Source organism: Phaethon lepturus, unplaced genomic scaffold (assembly GCF_000687285.1).
Source record: "Phaethon lepturus isolate BGI_N335 unplaced genomic scaffold, ASM68728v1 scaffold3872, whole genome shotgun sequence".
Taxonomy (NCBI): Eukaryota; Metazoa; Chordata; class Aves; order Phaethontiformes; family Phaethontidae; genus Phaethon; species Phaethon lepturus.
The window spans coordinates 26,173-41,982 of NW_010522434.1; the positions used below are offsets into that span (position 1 = coordinate 26,173).

Here is a 15,810-nt window from a genome sequence, read left to right on the forward strand (position 1 = left end):
CACTCAGGATTGTGAGTGAGTAGAATTCAGGTGGTAATATTTTCTGCTCAGCTCTACAGATACTGCGCATTCTTGTAAACTGCAGTTTTTTCGGCCGGCGGGAGCCATTGCGATCGTCTTCCCGTACAATCTGGGTATGGAGTTTCAGCGAGTCGCGTGTCCTGCCCAGCAATGCTGTTACCGAAATCCTTGGCAGAGACGCCCGTCTCCCCTGCTGGTCCTCTCTGCTCTGGCTCCTATGAGAAGATCTCTTTCAACACATAACTTTTAGTAAATAAAGTAGCAGTTAATACTGAAATCAAGTAGCAGATGTTGCCTCATTTGGGTTATTTTTTTGCAGTATCTGCTTGTTTACTTGTGATCAACTGTCATTTCTGTAGCTGATTATTTCAGTTCTAAGAAGTTTTGTCTACCAAAGCAGCCACTCTTCAGCGTACTGTTAACTGATTTATCTTCTCGAAAGAAGGCCTGTTTGTTTGACCACAATATTTTCCATTCTTCTTTTTCTTTGCATTATTTTTCCCCTTACCCATGTGGAATGATCTTTGTTGTAAAGCAAAGATAGTGCTATTGTCATATCTGGAATTGAAAGAAGCCTTTGAACCGTGGCCAGAGTCAGACCACGGTGGAAAAAGATGCCTCTCCAAAACAATATAACTGGCAAATCTCTGTGCAGATTTATAGTGTGATCTTACCATAATATGAGAACGCACTAACCTCCTATTGAACTCGGTGAGAGGAAATGACTAATGCAAGGAGATAGCTGATACAGTATTTATATTGGACAAAAAATCTAAACTATCTTAAGCCAGTTCTGCAGCACGGGAAGTGGAGTCTTTATTCAGTTTCCTACAGAGATGTTGTTAGACACTTTTTAATCAAATAATTTAATAGATAAACCTTTACCTTTGGCTACTGCCAAAAGCATGTTTTATTTAAGCAGATTCTAGTTGTTTTGGTAGTGACACGCATTTTGCTTTGGGGATATGGGATGTGTGGGTGTTGGTATATGAAGGCTGGACATTTCAGGACATTGAAAACCATGCTTAAGCTTAATTATAAGAATCTTCCTTGGGAACATCTCCGAGCTTGGCAAAAAATGCTCAGTAAAGGAGCTTTGTTATCCTTGGCTACTTCTTAATTTCCCTAGCAAAGACACTTACTTATCTTCTTTGTGTTTTTAGTATCCACATCAGGTGCTGCTTTTTTTTGGTTTTTTGTTGCTGTGGATGTAGAGTGTGTTTTGTCAGTGCCACAGGGCGTTAGGCTTTTACCTACGACTCAGACTCTTCACGTCTGAGAACCTTCACCACTAGTTTATGTAATGGCAGAACAGATTGACATGTATATTAAATAGTGTGAAAATTAAAAGCTGTCCATTGCGCTTTTCTTTCATTTCTTTTTTTTTCCTAAAGTACTTTCCCCCCTTCGTTCACAGCTGTCTATTTCCAGACCTTCCTCAGCTTTTTGTTTTTGCATGTTAAGTTTATTTTTTTCCTATCCCTGGTGCCTGTCTTGGTTTACAGAGCAGTTTGTTCCTTACTCATTGTTTTGTCTCCTTTGAGGAAATTGCCAGGGTTTCCATTAGCTTGTAATACTAATAGTTGTGACCTCCTTAGGTATCTGTCTGGTTAGAAGGGATTTTTTTAATTTGTGGTAATGTAAATATGCTTTGCTTGCAGCCTACAAATTACTTGTATCAGATAAGGCAGACAGCAATCTAACCTTTCTATGGCAAGCATAAACTTTAATTATGCTTATGCCATGTAACGTAACAGGGGGTAAATTAGAGTGATTTTTACTCTGTTAAGCTTTGTGCATCTGTTTTATTGTTTCAGGTGAGTATGAAATAAAATCTCAAGGTGAGGGCTAGAGGTTATTCCAAAGGCATACGCAGTTGGGATTCAGAGGTGTCTGCATGGAGATCACATGTTGCTGATTAAAAGGTGGTCATCATTGTCTAAAGTATTAATTCCTGTCTGCGTGTAACCAAGTTGCAATTGAATAGGCATCTATCTCCTTTTGGTCCTGAGAAAAGATGCTGAGCCGCATGGACCTTCAGCCTGACCCAGTGCAGACATTGTTGTGACACTTGTGCAGAAAATTCATCACTTAGCTTGCTGAGGCCACTCCAAATATGCTGATATTGGCCCAACTTAGACTCTTCTGCTTCTTATGTCCAGGATGAATCAACAGGCGAGATCACCTTCTATATGAAGGGGGCTGATGTGGTGATGGCTGGGATCGTGCAGTACAACGACTGGCTGGAAGAGGAGGTATGGGGCCGTCTCCTGCGTATGGAGGGTTTCTCATGCGAGTGCTTTTCTCCTTCCAGGGCAACGCATGACAAAGCTTGTGGCAGAGAGGACATAACTGCTAAAACATCTGCGAGTCAGAAGGTCACTGATCATGGCAATTCATTGGATTAGTCTTCAGCCAAATATACGTGCAGTAACAGGAAAGTCAGGTGGCAAGTCTTACATATTTAGTGCAGAATATGTCCTGTAAATAAAATGGGGTTTGCTCAAAACTGATTGCCACTCAAGATCACCAGATTTGTCCTGGGCTTGATCCTGTGTTTGGATTTGGCTTAGACTGAAGGGTCTAATTTCAAAACTACATTTGGCAGCTTTGTACTGGAGCATGTTTGTCAGGATAGTAGTAATGTCGACACAGAGTTCATAGCAGTAGCTTCAGTTACTGATTCTCCCCACCCCCAAACCCTGGTGTTCAAAGAAACAATAATACCATGGTCTTACTTTGAAGAGTTTATGGCCAAAGATGTGAAGTACACAAATCAAAGGCTTGTGTTCTTCTACTTAGAGACAGAAAAAATGAAATCAATGGGGTTGTTTTTGCCACACTGGTGTAGCAGAGGACATTTTTATTTCTGATCACTGGGATAGATTACAAACCATTGCAGATCTACTTTTTTCCTCTCGGGTTTATCATGCACTTTATCAGATGTTATAGACTCACTGGGGATGCTCAAACAGGACGGTTATTTTCTTAACCTGCTATCTTACATTGCCGTCTCTGCAACGCTGTGCATAAATCATCGTACTTGAGATGCAGTTTTATGGTTTACAATGTGATACTTCTTTCCAGTGTGGTAACATGGCTCGGGAAGGCCTGAGGGTTCTTGTCGTAGCCAAGAAATCTCTGACGGAAGAGCAGTATCAAGACTTTGAAGTAAGTTTGTATTTGTTTTTTTTCCCTTTGTTTTTAAACAAACAATCACTGAAGTGATTCTCTCAGACCTCTCGTGATAATGCTGCCTCTCATCTCCCTACTCCTTCTGCTAGAATTGTCATTCTTCAATGTCTTGCTGTTCTTTTAATCAAAGTGGCTTTTTAAGTGCTATGTATGAAACTGGATCCCAGCCAGGATCCTCTGAAACAGTTCCTGAATCCTGCCTTGCAATCTTTTGTGGTTATAAATCCTGCAAATATTCATCATTTCTTAGACAAGTTGTCTTTGTGTGGGGAAATGTGTTGGCTTTTAATTTTTGTTGTTGCATTCTGACACTCAGGGAAACTACAGCCAACCAGAATATAACCTCACAGGCCTTCGTGGAAACATAAGCTTCACGTGTGGCCTTTGTTAGATGGGTCTCCACACGCAGCACTAACTTGCTTACCCCAGGCAGGCAAAATGTGAGGAACTGCTCAGTGAAATGCGGAGACGAGGTAGGGGAAACGCTTGGGATTCTCTGTTGCCCTCGCTTGCAGAAGCCGTGGTGCGGCCTGCGGGGCGAGGGAGTCACGTCCAGGCTTTCTGCCGGCGTGGCTTCGGCAGCGGCTGTGCGCTTGTGTGCACGGGGATGTGCCGTGCACCGTGCTGCCCGGCTGCAGCAGGACAGGGACAAAGACTTCCTGAAATGTTTTCCGCCTTACTCTGTAACGCACACCTCGTGTTCGCAAGCCGTTGCAAGTGGCAGCCCTGAATGACCCGTAACAGAGGGAGGTTAACCCTGCGTTCCACGAAAATGCAGGCTGGCTGCGTGAGTGACTGTGGCTGTATCTGCTCTGTCCTCAGGCACGCTACGTCCAGGCGAAGCTAAGCGTGCACGACCGCTCCCTGAAGGTAGCCACAGTCATCGAGAGCCTGGAGATGGAGATGGAGCTGCTGTGTCTCACCGGCGTGGAGGATCAGCTGCAGGCGGACGTCAGACCTACTCTGGAGACACTGAGGAATGCTGGCATTAAGGTCTGCCTAACCGAACGTTACTCCTAGCAGGAACACTTAGCCCCTCTGCAGTATGTGGTGCTGTCCTACAGACAGTAAATTAAGACGGTTTCGGGGCCCTGTCAAGGAGAACATTCCAGCGGGTGCCCTTTCCAAGTGGGAACAGCGGGACTGGCCGAGGCATTTTTAAACATCACTTTGGGAACCGAACATGCTGGAAGTAGTAAGTGTAAACTAAACACGTGAAAGCATGTCACCTTCCGTACTCTTCTTCCTCTAACGTGCTCTGGCTCCTTCTGCAGAGCAGCCGAGCGCGTGGGCAGGCGGGTAGCTACAGGAGACTTTTGGGGGGAAATTGTTTCTTTCAGGCGGTTGCGTGAAACAAGACCAGTTTGGATGGGTTTGGTCTCTGGCGCACAAACTCCCGTGCTGGCGTTGAAGCACTGGGCTGCGGAGATACGTGTTTTCGGTAGCCACTAGAGGGGGTCTGAGCCAAGAGAATCAGGGACTGGACATAATAAAATTTTTTTTTTTTCCCCCCCAGCTTTCTGGGCTCTGGCATCTGAAGCTCAGACACATACGGCCTGAGCTGTGCTCAGCGGGGAGGGGACCGGCGTGATGCCTGCTTAGTTTCTGTCCCTGAAAACTTGTCAGTCAGATCCTGGACTTGCAAAAGGAAAAAAAATAATGGGCTGAACATTCAACTTTGGGCAAAAAAAGTAGATAAAAGCTTCTGGTTGTGGTGCCTCTGCTTTAAGTAACAAAGTGAGCAAAAATCTTGACCCAGGCTGTGAATCCAAAGCGGGGCTGTGTGTTTGGGGTTTAGATAGGAGGTGGAATTCACGGCCTGGGACAGGCTTCCAAAAGTGCTGTCTGGAGCCGTCCCAAGCCCCCAGCGACAGGGACTTCAGCAGAGAATTGAGATGAGCAGAATCCGACAAAGCTCCTTAGCAGCATTGTAGCTTTCTCCCCCTGCGGCATAGTCCAGGCCAGTTATTCCAGAGCAGTTGCATCTTTTTTCTCTTCACCTTGGCTGGAGTCGGTGTCAGGGTGTGGAGCGTGTCATCATCGCACAGCGCGTGCAGCACTTCTGGGCGCTCCTGGCAATGGTGTGTTCGTTAGGGTATTGCATGCAAGAAGTAAATCAAGAGTGAAGGCAGTCTTGTAATTCATTACAGGGGCCATCTTGTTAAAATCAAATCTTTTTCCAATCTCCGATTATTAAACAAATCAGTGAGTGTGTTTCGGTTTTTTTTTGGTTTGGGGGTTTTTTTTGTCGTTAAAGTTTTGTTAAATATTCTTGGGCGGTGTCTTGAAAGAATAAAAACACCAGTGGAGAAAACAAAACAAGCTCTGATATATTTGCACTGTTGAGGGAATTCCCAGCCAGGGTATTGCTGCTGAGTATTGCTGCTGAGATGGCTTTCTAGTGCTCCCCCTCTCCAGCACAAAATGAAAGGAGCAGTGTATATTTAAAAAAAAAAAAAAAAAATCTAAAAAAAACCCCAGCAAACCCCAACCAACTTAGTCTGTTCCAGACGCACACATCAGCAGTGAGCTAACCCCAGTTGCATCATCCACGTTTCAGGCAGGGCCATGAGGGATCTTTCTGCAGCACATCCCGCTTATTTCAGCGTACGAGAAATAGCTGGGGTGGGACACGTTAACACATGCATATGCATTCTTTAGCTCGCGTTTTGTGTGTTTATCAGCAGAATCTTGAAATATTGTAGGTGGGAAAAATGTTATACATGGTTTATAACTTCTTTTGCACTTCAGCCTCTTTAAAAGTTTTGTTTTCTTTCATCTGTGAGAATATTCTTGCATGTTTTAAAGTAGGGCTTTTTTAGAAAAATAATTTGTATATGTATTCTAACAGTCCTTTTATATGCCTGAACTGGCAGGTGGTACTTCTAGATGTCCTGCAGATGTGGTTGTTAAATTTTTGTATTTAATATTTGGATTTTAGGTGTGGATGCTGACAGGGGATAAGTTAGAGACAGCCACGTGTACAGCCAAGAACGCACATTTGGTGACGCGGACACAGGACATCCATATATTCAGACTAGTGAGTAACACTCGCCTTCCCCTCTCTCAAGACCTGTTCGGGATCTGAAATTGTGGAACAGGAGGGGGGTTGAGATCACAACTGTTTTCTAGCAGTAGACCCAGAATATTTTTATTCTTTTGACGCAGCTTTCTATCCCCTGAGCTTTTGTTTATCTGCTTGTGTGCTCTGAATAACTCAGTGTGCTGCCTGTCGGTGTTACTTTTGCTCCCTCTGAGACTTGTTTGTTTGTTTTTTCACCCCAATGAAGGAAGACCTTCCTCAGTTGCCATCTTTTTCCCCAGGTGACTAACCGTGGAGAAGCCCATCTAGAGCTGAACGCCTTCCGCCGGAAACACGACTGCGCTCTTGTTATTTCTGGTGACTCACTGGAGGTAGGCTCCAAACGCCTCAGGCTGTTGAGGAACGGCCCCAAAACACTGTCTGAATTAGGAATGTTGCTGGTTTTGGGGTTTTTTTTAAGAAACTTTCATAGCACAAGCATTGGTGACACTTCTGATCTCTGTAAATTAGGTCTGTCTGAAGTACTATGAGTATGAGTTCATGGAGCTGGCTTGCCAGTGCCCTGCTGTTGTCTGCTGCAGATGCGCTCCGACACAGAAGGCCCAGATCGTGCGATTGCTCCAGGAAAGGACCGGCAAACTCACCTGTGCAGTAGGTAAGGGACTAGTTAGGGAGGAATGACCAGTAGGGTGGTGTCTTTATTTTTTTCTTCTTTTAAGTGAACGCTCCCGTGTCATCTTATAACACCTGGAAATACTGAGTTAGGGAACAGTGTTCTTGTGAGATGATTGAAAAATTGAAATTTCCATATGCAAAATTTCATCTTACCAATGACAAACTACTTAGAAATATTTGGGGTGGTATCTTTGCAAAACAGAGCTTGAACACAATCAGATAAAGTGCCATTGTTAACTTTGGAGCTTTATTTCTGCACTGAAGGTATAATGGTACACCTAACAAGTCAGATAAAGTGATCAGTAGCCTTGAATTCCTGTGCATCTATGAAAAAACTTCTTAATTTAAATTCCCAATTTCTATTTAAAAACCTGCTTTTGTTGATAGGGTTCAGTTATTCTTCTAGTATTAGAGTCTGGTGCAGATGGCTTTGGTGGGGTTAAGAGTTGGTTAACTACCAGTGTCATTTATCTGTGCTCTGGCCTTGCAGGTGATGGAGGGAATGATGTTAGCATGATTCAGGAAGCTGACTGTGGTGTTGGAGTTGAAGGGAAGGTAAGACTACCTCATGTTTAATAAGACTTCCTATGGCAATTCAGAAGTTAGTTTGCAACTAACTCTTAAATGAATCCTCAGAAATTTGTGCAAGAAAGTGAGAAGCTTCCACAAGAATAATCACCAGATCAATAGCCTTATGAAAAATAACTTGGCTGGAAAGGAGACTACTGTTCATTATTTGGTTCTTGGCAGATTCCCTGAGTTTGGACCATCGTGGTTTAGTTTTGGGATGTTTAATCACACGTAGATGCTCCGAATGCTGGAGTTGTAGTTGCTCTGATATCATACACCCTGCGTGTACAATTACAAACTCGTTATATTAGTTCAGAAAGCGAACTCTGGGTTAGGGCTCTGGTTCCTGCATATGGAGCTGCTTGAAACAACAAGACTGGATTTGGCGGCAGTGGAAAGACTCTGTTTGCAGTGAGCCAAAACATTAAAATTGAGTGAACTTTTGAGACTGAAAATTTGTGTTCAAAACTGACTTGATATGAGTGTCACGTTAACATGCGTGTTGTGAATCATAATCCAGAGGGTTGCTTAGAATTGGAGTCCAGGGTTCAAGTGGGAATTCTCCTCATATTTTTGCTCTTTGCTTAAAAGCCACGGTGGAAGGCAGAAGTGCTGAGGTAATACTCTCCCCCACCTAATGTATTGCAAATTTTCTTGGAAATTCTGTCAGTGATAACTAAATAATAATATGATATTTCTTTGTTTCTAATAATGAAATGATCTCACTATGCTTTTACTTGATGTTGTACACAGGAAGGAAAACAGGCATCGCTTGCAGCTGATTTCTCTATCACTCAGTTTAAACATCTGGGTCGTTTACTAATGGTGCATGGAAGGAACAGTTACAAACGGTCTGCAGCTCTCAGTCAGTTTGTCATCCACAGGAGCTTGTGCATCAGTACAATGCAGGTAAATGGACTGTCGTGAGGGCTTTTCCAATGGAGAGGTGAAAAAGCAAAATCAAAAAGTAAAGGTTCTGCATTTAATTTTGGATGCAACTATTTCTTGTGAAAATTTTCATCGGTTGCAACTTGAGGTTCTTACTTGGGTATGAAAACACATAAGAAAGTTCCTGCTATTGGACAAACAACAGCAACTTCTCCAAAATTGGGAAAACAATATTGTACCTTAGAAAACGCTTCTGTGATGCAGCATGTCTTTGCTGTCATTTAGTAATGCTAGAAAATACTGAAAATCCGAAGCAGGGCACTGCTCTTAAGGAAGGTCTGTACCTGAGTAAGTGCACTTCTTTTTTAGGTGTGTTACTTAAAACATACTTCTTTTAGGTATGGTTTAAGTAAGGCCTTCAGGTAGTGAGACCAAAGTTAAGCAGCTGAGGAGGACCTGGCTCAGACCCTGATGAGGTTACCAAAAGCTCGGTCTGGCGTGCTGTGGGGTGTTCGCAGGAGCCATGACACAAAGGCTGCTCAAGCACGTATTACGCTTCCCAAGTGCTCGGCAGCTTGCTGCAGCGACGTGGAGGTGGTCTGTTCCTCTCCATTTCAAAGGGAACCTTAGAAACAAATTTGGTATTCACAAAATACACATTGTTCATGTGTGCTGAGCCTCAGTGTAACAAAAATGCAATTGCCAGTTGGCAGGGAGAGTTGAAAGAGATTTTGAGTTCATGAGCCAAATTCTGTTCTTAGCTGTGATGACTTGAGTGAAAGTTACAGTTAAGGACAGAGGCTACTCTTTGGGACTTGCATTTCCCCACCATAGTGTACCAATGTATTCCTTAAAAATACGAAATTTAAAAAAAAAAATCCTTGGTATTTTTAAGAAGGCTGGTTCCACTGTCTCCCCTTTTTAGAATAAACACACTGGAGAGGGGTGCATAGAGGCAAAAGGTTCAAACTCAGGGGACAGTCTAGCTTATTCTGCAGCTAAAAACAAGAACAGAAAACAAACCCGCAACTTCTGACAAAAAAATAAAATTAATCTTCAACTCTTTGGAGTTTGTATAGGGGAGTGTGAACTCTTTACATTGTGAAGGCATCATCCAGGTGTAAATTGGTATGCACCTGTCCTTCACAACATCTGGACAGCTTTGATCAAACCAGTGGGCTTTGGAGGAAACTCTTTATGTTCTTTTCTGTGGAACTACATTACAAAAAGTTTTCCAAGTCCAGCTCTCCAGTGTTTGTTATTAAACATCGCTTTCATCCAAGGTTTGCGTAGGAATAAAAGGGTTGATATTACATTCTTCTGTCTTCATTTCAGGAATGTGGAGAACCCACTGCAAGTACATTCCAGTTTGAACAGAGTGTGTTTTTAAGCTGTTACTTTTACTGCAGTATCTAACACTTGAAAAGCTTATTCCTTTTCTTTTCCAGGCTGTTTTCTCATCAGTATTTTACTTTGCTTCAGTTCCTCTCTACCAAGGCTTTCTCATCATTGGGTAAGAGCTCACTTTTTACTAATAGTGTGGAAAACCTGTGCATAATGAATAGATTTGGGCTAATTAACATGCAAGGCATGCACATCTCCACTCTGCGTGTTTCACAACACTGCTTCAGAAGATGGATGTGATCCTTGTCCCTTTTCTGCTCCTCTATGCTGAGCAAAGCCACCAAGGCAGCACAAATACCTCTAGAAGCCTTTCCAAAAGGACAGTTTGTCACACTCGACACAGGAGAAGCAAGCCATCCTCCAGGAAGCACTCCTTCAACCCTAGTAAAAAGCAGAGAGACAGTCGTCGTGCTCTGGTGCCTGCGCAGCAGCGCGAGCCAGGGCCCAGCTCCTGACAGTGTCAGAAAGGGGGGGCAACCCAACCTATTTAACAGGAGGAATCAGTTTCTGTCTAAAATATACTGGGATTACGCCTCTAAACCCATTACTTTATAGACTTTCGAGTACATAAGTAAAAAAACAAACAGCAAATTCATCTCCATTGCCTTCTGATGCAAACAGGATCAAGCCTGAACCGCAGAGCAAACTTTGGGGTGGGGACAGGTCTGTCCTTGGCTCCATTAATAACCCTATCACACCAGTTGCAATACTTGAACCAATCATCTGTGTATGAGTGTTTCTAATCAAAAGCCATTAAAAAGGCAAATCCTGCAGGTTTTTCCTACGTGCAAAACTCTATTGTGTTCCATTTGCAAGCTTTTGTAGCATGTACATCATTTGGCACTTCAAGAATGTTGTATTTCCTTTCTGAGGACTAGTATTTCTGTTTGCTTATCTACACCTTAGGTAATTTACTGGTCTTCTACCTTCTTCCCAGGTACTCCACAATTTACACGATGTTTCCAGTGTTTTCTCTAGTCCTGGACAAGGATGTTAAATCTGAAGTTGCAATGTTGTACCCAGAGCTCTACAAAGATCTTCTGAAGGTGTGGGAGACTCTTGTTTGTCTGTTTTGGTTTAAGGCAAGATCCCTGTCTTGATTTGAAACACTAAATGTGTAAAGTCAGATATATTATCAGTAGATACAGAACTTTATCATGCGTTTTCAAGCAAAATTGTTTTAAAGGCAAATTTGAATTAATAGATACAACCAGATTTGCTGGCAGTTTGTTATTGAATGCTACATGAAATGCAATTTATTAAAAACGTCTGGGGAAATAGAAGTTCCATTCTGTGGGAAATTCTAAGGATTTAATATTACCAATTTTTTCCAAAATAGAGGGGAAAGAGAAATTGTTGGGGATTTGGCACTATGCTGAAGTCAGTAAAGGGGATGGGGGGGAAGGGATATGCTCATTTGACGGAGGGAGGAGGTTATCACATAGTTTGTTGAGTAGAAATTTTCCTTGAGGATGATCTAAAGGGACCTAAAAGTTTGGTTGCTATGCCATTTTTGTAGCTTTAGCATGAAAGTCAGGTCCTTCTCATTAGACAAAGAAAACTTTATTTGATATTTACCATAGAAATATCAGGAAGGTAAGTCTTGTCTTAGGTTCTTTCTTTTTTTTTTTCTTTTTCTTTTTTTTTCCTGGAAAATTTTTTTAATAACTGGGGTATGCAGACTGGGAACATCCTTCTTAATTGAAGGAAAGGGTGGACTGAGTCTTCAACAGATCCTTTCCCTCAAGGATTTCTGTTAAACAGATACTCTTAGAAGCAAAGCCTGTTTTTCCAACAGCCTGAATAAGTCTCCATCTGGTTTCACTTGTATGTTGTCTCTTATGTCATAAACCACTAATTCTCCAACCATCCTTAGGCCTGGTCTAAACAGGGGTTTTTTTTGTACTGGTATAGCTGTGTTGGCTGGTGATGCTTTTTTTTAAAACCTGCCTGCCTTCAATATGATGATGATTTTTGTGTGTGTGTCTAGAAATATAATATTAATATATTCATATATATGTGTATACACACATCTTATATTTCACAGTGCAATGACTAAACTCATGAGACATCTTTGCATTGAATTAATCGTGTGTGCAGTAAGGAAGAGGTTGTGCTGTACTGTGCAAGCAGTGAGCTTCCACAGTCCCAGGCCTCCTTCATGCATCATGAAAAATGAGAATAAAGAGACAGTACCTCAGGGCTGGGTCATTTGTTTCGTGTTCTTTCCAAATCACCTTCAAATTCTCTTTTATTAATTGCTGGGTTGATCTGTCAGTGAATGTTCATAAAAGAAAACCCAACAGAGCTTTGTCTTTTTCTTTTTTTTCTTTCCCTCTGCTAGGGACGACCATTATCATACAAAACGTTTTTAATATGGGTCTTAATAAGCATCTATCAAGGTAAGAAACCAACTTCTGCTTGTGCCTTTAGATGTTTTAATGAGTGCAGAATATCTAATTTTTTTGTATTGCAGGAAGTTAAGGCATGAATTGAATTTAGCAATGCATCCTTGGGATAATGAATAAATATATTTTTTTTTTGGTCTCAGAAAATGTTGGCAGCATTACCAAAGGAAGAAATTATCTAAAACTAAACATTGGCAGCAAGTGGTCAACCCTGTTGTAGGCGGTGATGTAGAAGTTCAAAGCGTTGTGCCTCTTCCCATTGGGACCATCCTTCGTAATTTTGTGCAAGTTCCTTTCAGTGCTTTAACGATCCATCTGTAAAGTAGAGTTTATGACTCTTCCCTTCTTTTGAAAAAGGTTTTCAAACCTATGGATTATATGGGTTATTAAGTCAGCATGCAAAATGCAGAATCTGTAGCTTTGTGCATTTTATCTAAACCCTATTAGAAGTGGTAATAGTTCTGGTTACTTCCTAGCCATCTGTAATGAAGGACTAGAGTAGAGCTCAGGTTCTTGATCATATCCCATACACTCTAATTTGGCTGCTAAAACAGTTAAGCAAATGCCTTAATTACAATGTATCTATTTTCCAAAAGTGAATGTAGTAATTGGGGTGTATGTCTAAGAAGGCCTTTTCTTTCAGTTTGTCTTTTTTTATCAAGTAACCTCAAACTCAAATACTTTCTGTAAGCGTTAATCGGGGAATCATGGAAAACATGTAAACAAAGGGGACCTATAAAGCTAAAATGGCCATATGTTTCTGTGACAAAAATACTTGTTTTCCAAAACTCCTTTATCAACAAGAGTCAGAATAAGCGTGTCAAAATAAGCAGCTAATTCTTACTGATTTAATTGATATTACTATCCTCAGTAGGGAGGGAATTGAAGAATATAAAACCTCTGTTGGCATTATCTTCTGAAACCTAATGCAGTAGAACCCTACGACAGGGATAATGGTGCTGTGCAAATATGATGGCAAAGCCAAGGCATTTATAGAAAACTCACAAGTGGTGGAAAGCTAAAGCCAGAGGGTGATGCATTAGGGGAAAGATTTCTTCTTGAGCTAAGACCCCTATCTGGTTACAATATTTGGTTAAAGTGACTTCACTTCTAATGTGCTAAATAACTAGAAAACAGCAGGCCAAACAATTAGGCTAGTTGCTAGCAGAGATGAGCCTGACCGAAAACTTGAGCAGTCCTAAATTTTGGAAAGTTCACAGCTGGATTTGAACTCTGTGGCTCAAGCTCTAGTCACTTGCAGGTTTTCCCTTCCGAAACTAGCCTAGTGTGATGGATGTTGGTGCGGATTACTCATGCTGCTAACATGAGTTATTTGTGCAGGTGGCCGTGCGGGGCGTTGTGAGCACTCCTGGCTAGCCAGAATAGGAGCACAAAACAATGCATCATTAACAGTGCTTTAATGTGTGCTCCTTTTAGGGGGAAGTGTAAAGGGGAGAGAACTTGGCCATAGTGCAAAGAGCGGCTAACTCGTATCCACTGAGCTTTTCAACACCTTGCTTCCATCTGGGCACTGAGGCAGCGCAGTAGGTTTTAGAAGTATTTGATATCTTTTAGCTTCTGAGAGGCGACCAACTGCTTTCTGGGAGGATAGTGTTTCGTAATGTTAGAAATCTCCAGTTGCCAAAATAGCGTGTATTAATTTCCTATCTCCATGTGTCTATGAATATGATAGACTGTTATAAAAGTCTGGGCATCTCCGCTGTAACTTTTCCCTGTCTTGTCATCAGTTCTGTCTCCTAAATAGTAACTGATTCATTGTCATTACATTCATCAGGTTTCATGAAAAACAGTCTCAAGACATGACTGTGTTTCAGCCTTTCCAAGACCTAGCAGTGGGTTTTAGAGCTTAGACTGATGTTTGAATAAAATACCCAAATGTTCCATTCCCTTGCAGGTAGCATCATCATGTATGGAGCACTCCTCCTCTTCGAATCCGAATTTGTCCACATTGTTGCCATTTCCTTCACATCCTTGATTCTCACCGAGTTACTCATGGTGGCATTGACGATCCAGACATGGCACTGGCTCATGATAGTGGCCGAGTTGCTTAGTCTCTCCTGCTACATAGCTTCTCTGGTCTTCTTACATGAGTTTATTGGTAAGGTTAAATGCCTTTTCTCCAGTCAGTTAGTTTATGACCTGAATTGTAACAGGACTGTAGAGCTGAACTGAGCTTACACGCTGTTGATAAAGGCAACAATAATTACAGTGGCAGTGGTTCTGACCACAATAGGCTCTATTTCATTTGAAGGCACTTGAAAGATATTTTTATGATTCCTTCTCATATCAAAATGCTAGAGGAGGTAAAAGGTGGTCATCAGACTGAGTGCTGCACAGTGAATCTCATCTGTACTTTCAGAGCTCCACCACTGTATCAGCTGTCATATGTAACAGTGGTCTTTATTTCCATATGGGAACTGAACTTGAGACTACAGATCAGAACTTCTGTTGTTGGTTTGAAAGATTTCATCTTTTAACAGGGTGAAGGAGCTGCCTCCTAAAACTTAGCTTAGTTTATCTGCTTCATTGGGCCCCTTTTCTCGTGGGTTTGGCTGTTGGCGGGGGGGTGGTATTTGCCTGAAACAGAGCTAGTCCTTTTCCCTGGCTAAAGGAAAAAGGGTGAGGAATTCCAGATTCCCCCAGTAGCTGTCTAGTTGCAAATATCGGATCCATAGGGTTTGTTCTAGTTTTCATTCGGGGACCACAAGATGTCACTACTTCTTCCATAAAGCTCTTTGCTACTCTGAAGACAATAACTTCCCAACGGGCTAGGTCTGTCTCTCTTGCAAATGAGTATACCAGGTCCATTTTGAATGATGCTTCAACTATTTTTGCAACCATTCTGAGGTGTCATAACTGAGTCGCAAGATGTGTTTGCTGGACTACTGTCAGAGTAGCAGAGCGCAGCCCCCAGAGTCGGAAGACAAGTAGTCCATGTAAAGGAAGCTTAGTATTGCCAGGAGATGGATACCCCTGTTTCAGACGGGGTATGTATGGGCACTTGCCTGTGAGGAGTTGCATGTCTTACTGAAATGTGCTGTGCAGAAAGCTGTATCTTTTGTGGAGGAGAAGGGCAGAAGAGTGAGGAACCAGCAATCTATGAGCTTTGAACTTGCATGTGGAGAAGGGTGAGGCTGTTTAAGAAGCATTGGTAGATTGAATTGCTTTCCTGCACTTCTTCCCAGAACGTACTTCCCATCTTCATTGACTCTGTGCTCTTTTGTTTTTACAGATGTTTACTTCATTGCGACTTTGTCGTTCTTGTGGAAAGTCACCGTCATCACTCTGGTGAGCTGCCTTCCCCTCTACGTCCTGAAGTACCTGAGACGAAGGTTTTCTCCCCCAAGCTATTCAAAGCTCACGTCGTAGGGCTGCTCTCCTTGCACACCAGAGACAAATGTTGCACATGGCTGAGAGACAAAATCATGTAGTTGTTACTATAATGAATACGTCTGATATTTGCATAAGGATCATGTGGTAATCTCTATTACATGCTGCTTTATTGAAAAAGACTTCGCAACTGCTGTGAATGGAAACCTAACGATAAAAGGGAGTTTTTTTGAGGGCAGAGGCACTTGTTAGTTC

The 15,810-nt window shown here is 42.2% G+C and overlaps 1 protein-coding gene across 1 annotated transcript in view; it reads left to right on the top strand.

Annotated features, from left to right (window-relative positions):
- Positions 1-15,594, top strand: part of ATP9A (ATPase, class II, type 9A) — a gene marked incomplete at its 5' end in the record, with an annotated part of 38,060 nt that extends 22,466 nt beyond the window's left edge. The window contains 13 exons of the mRNA XM_010281801.1: positions 2,184-2,276; positions 3,109-3,192; positions 4,039-4,209; positions 6,158-6,256; positions 6,541-6,630; positions 6,770-6,914; positions 7,425-7,489; positions 8,258-8,413; positions 9,841-9,905; positions 10,734-10,842; positions 12,141-12,198; positions 14,120-14,323; positions 15,458-15,594. Coding sequence (XP_010280103.1) covers positions 2,184-2,276; positions 3,109-3,192; positions 4,039-4,209; positions 6,158-6,256; positions 6,541-6,630; positions 6,770-6,914; positions 7,425-7,489; positions 8,258-8,413; positions 9,841-9,905; positions 10,734-10,842; positions 12,141-12,198; positions 14,120-14,323; positions 15,458-15,594 — 1,476 coding nt within the window. The remainder of the gene's footprint in view (positions 1-2,183; positions 2,277-3,108; positions 3,193-4,038; positions 4,210-6,157; positions 6,257-6,540; positions 6,631-6,769; positions 6,915-7,424; positions 7,490-8,257; positions 8,414-9,840; positions 9,906-10,733; positions 10,843-12,140; positions 12,199-14,119; positions 14,324-15,457) is intronic.
- Positions 15,595-15,810: the final 216 nt, after the last annotated feature.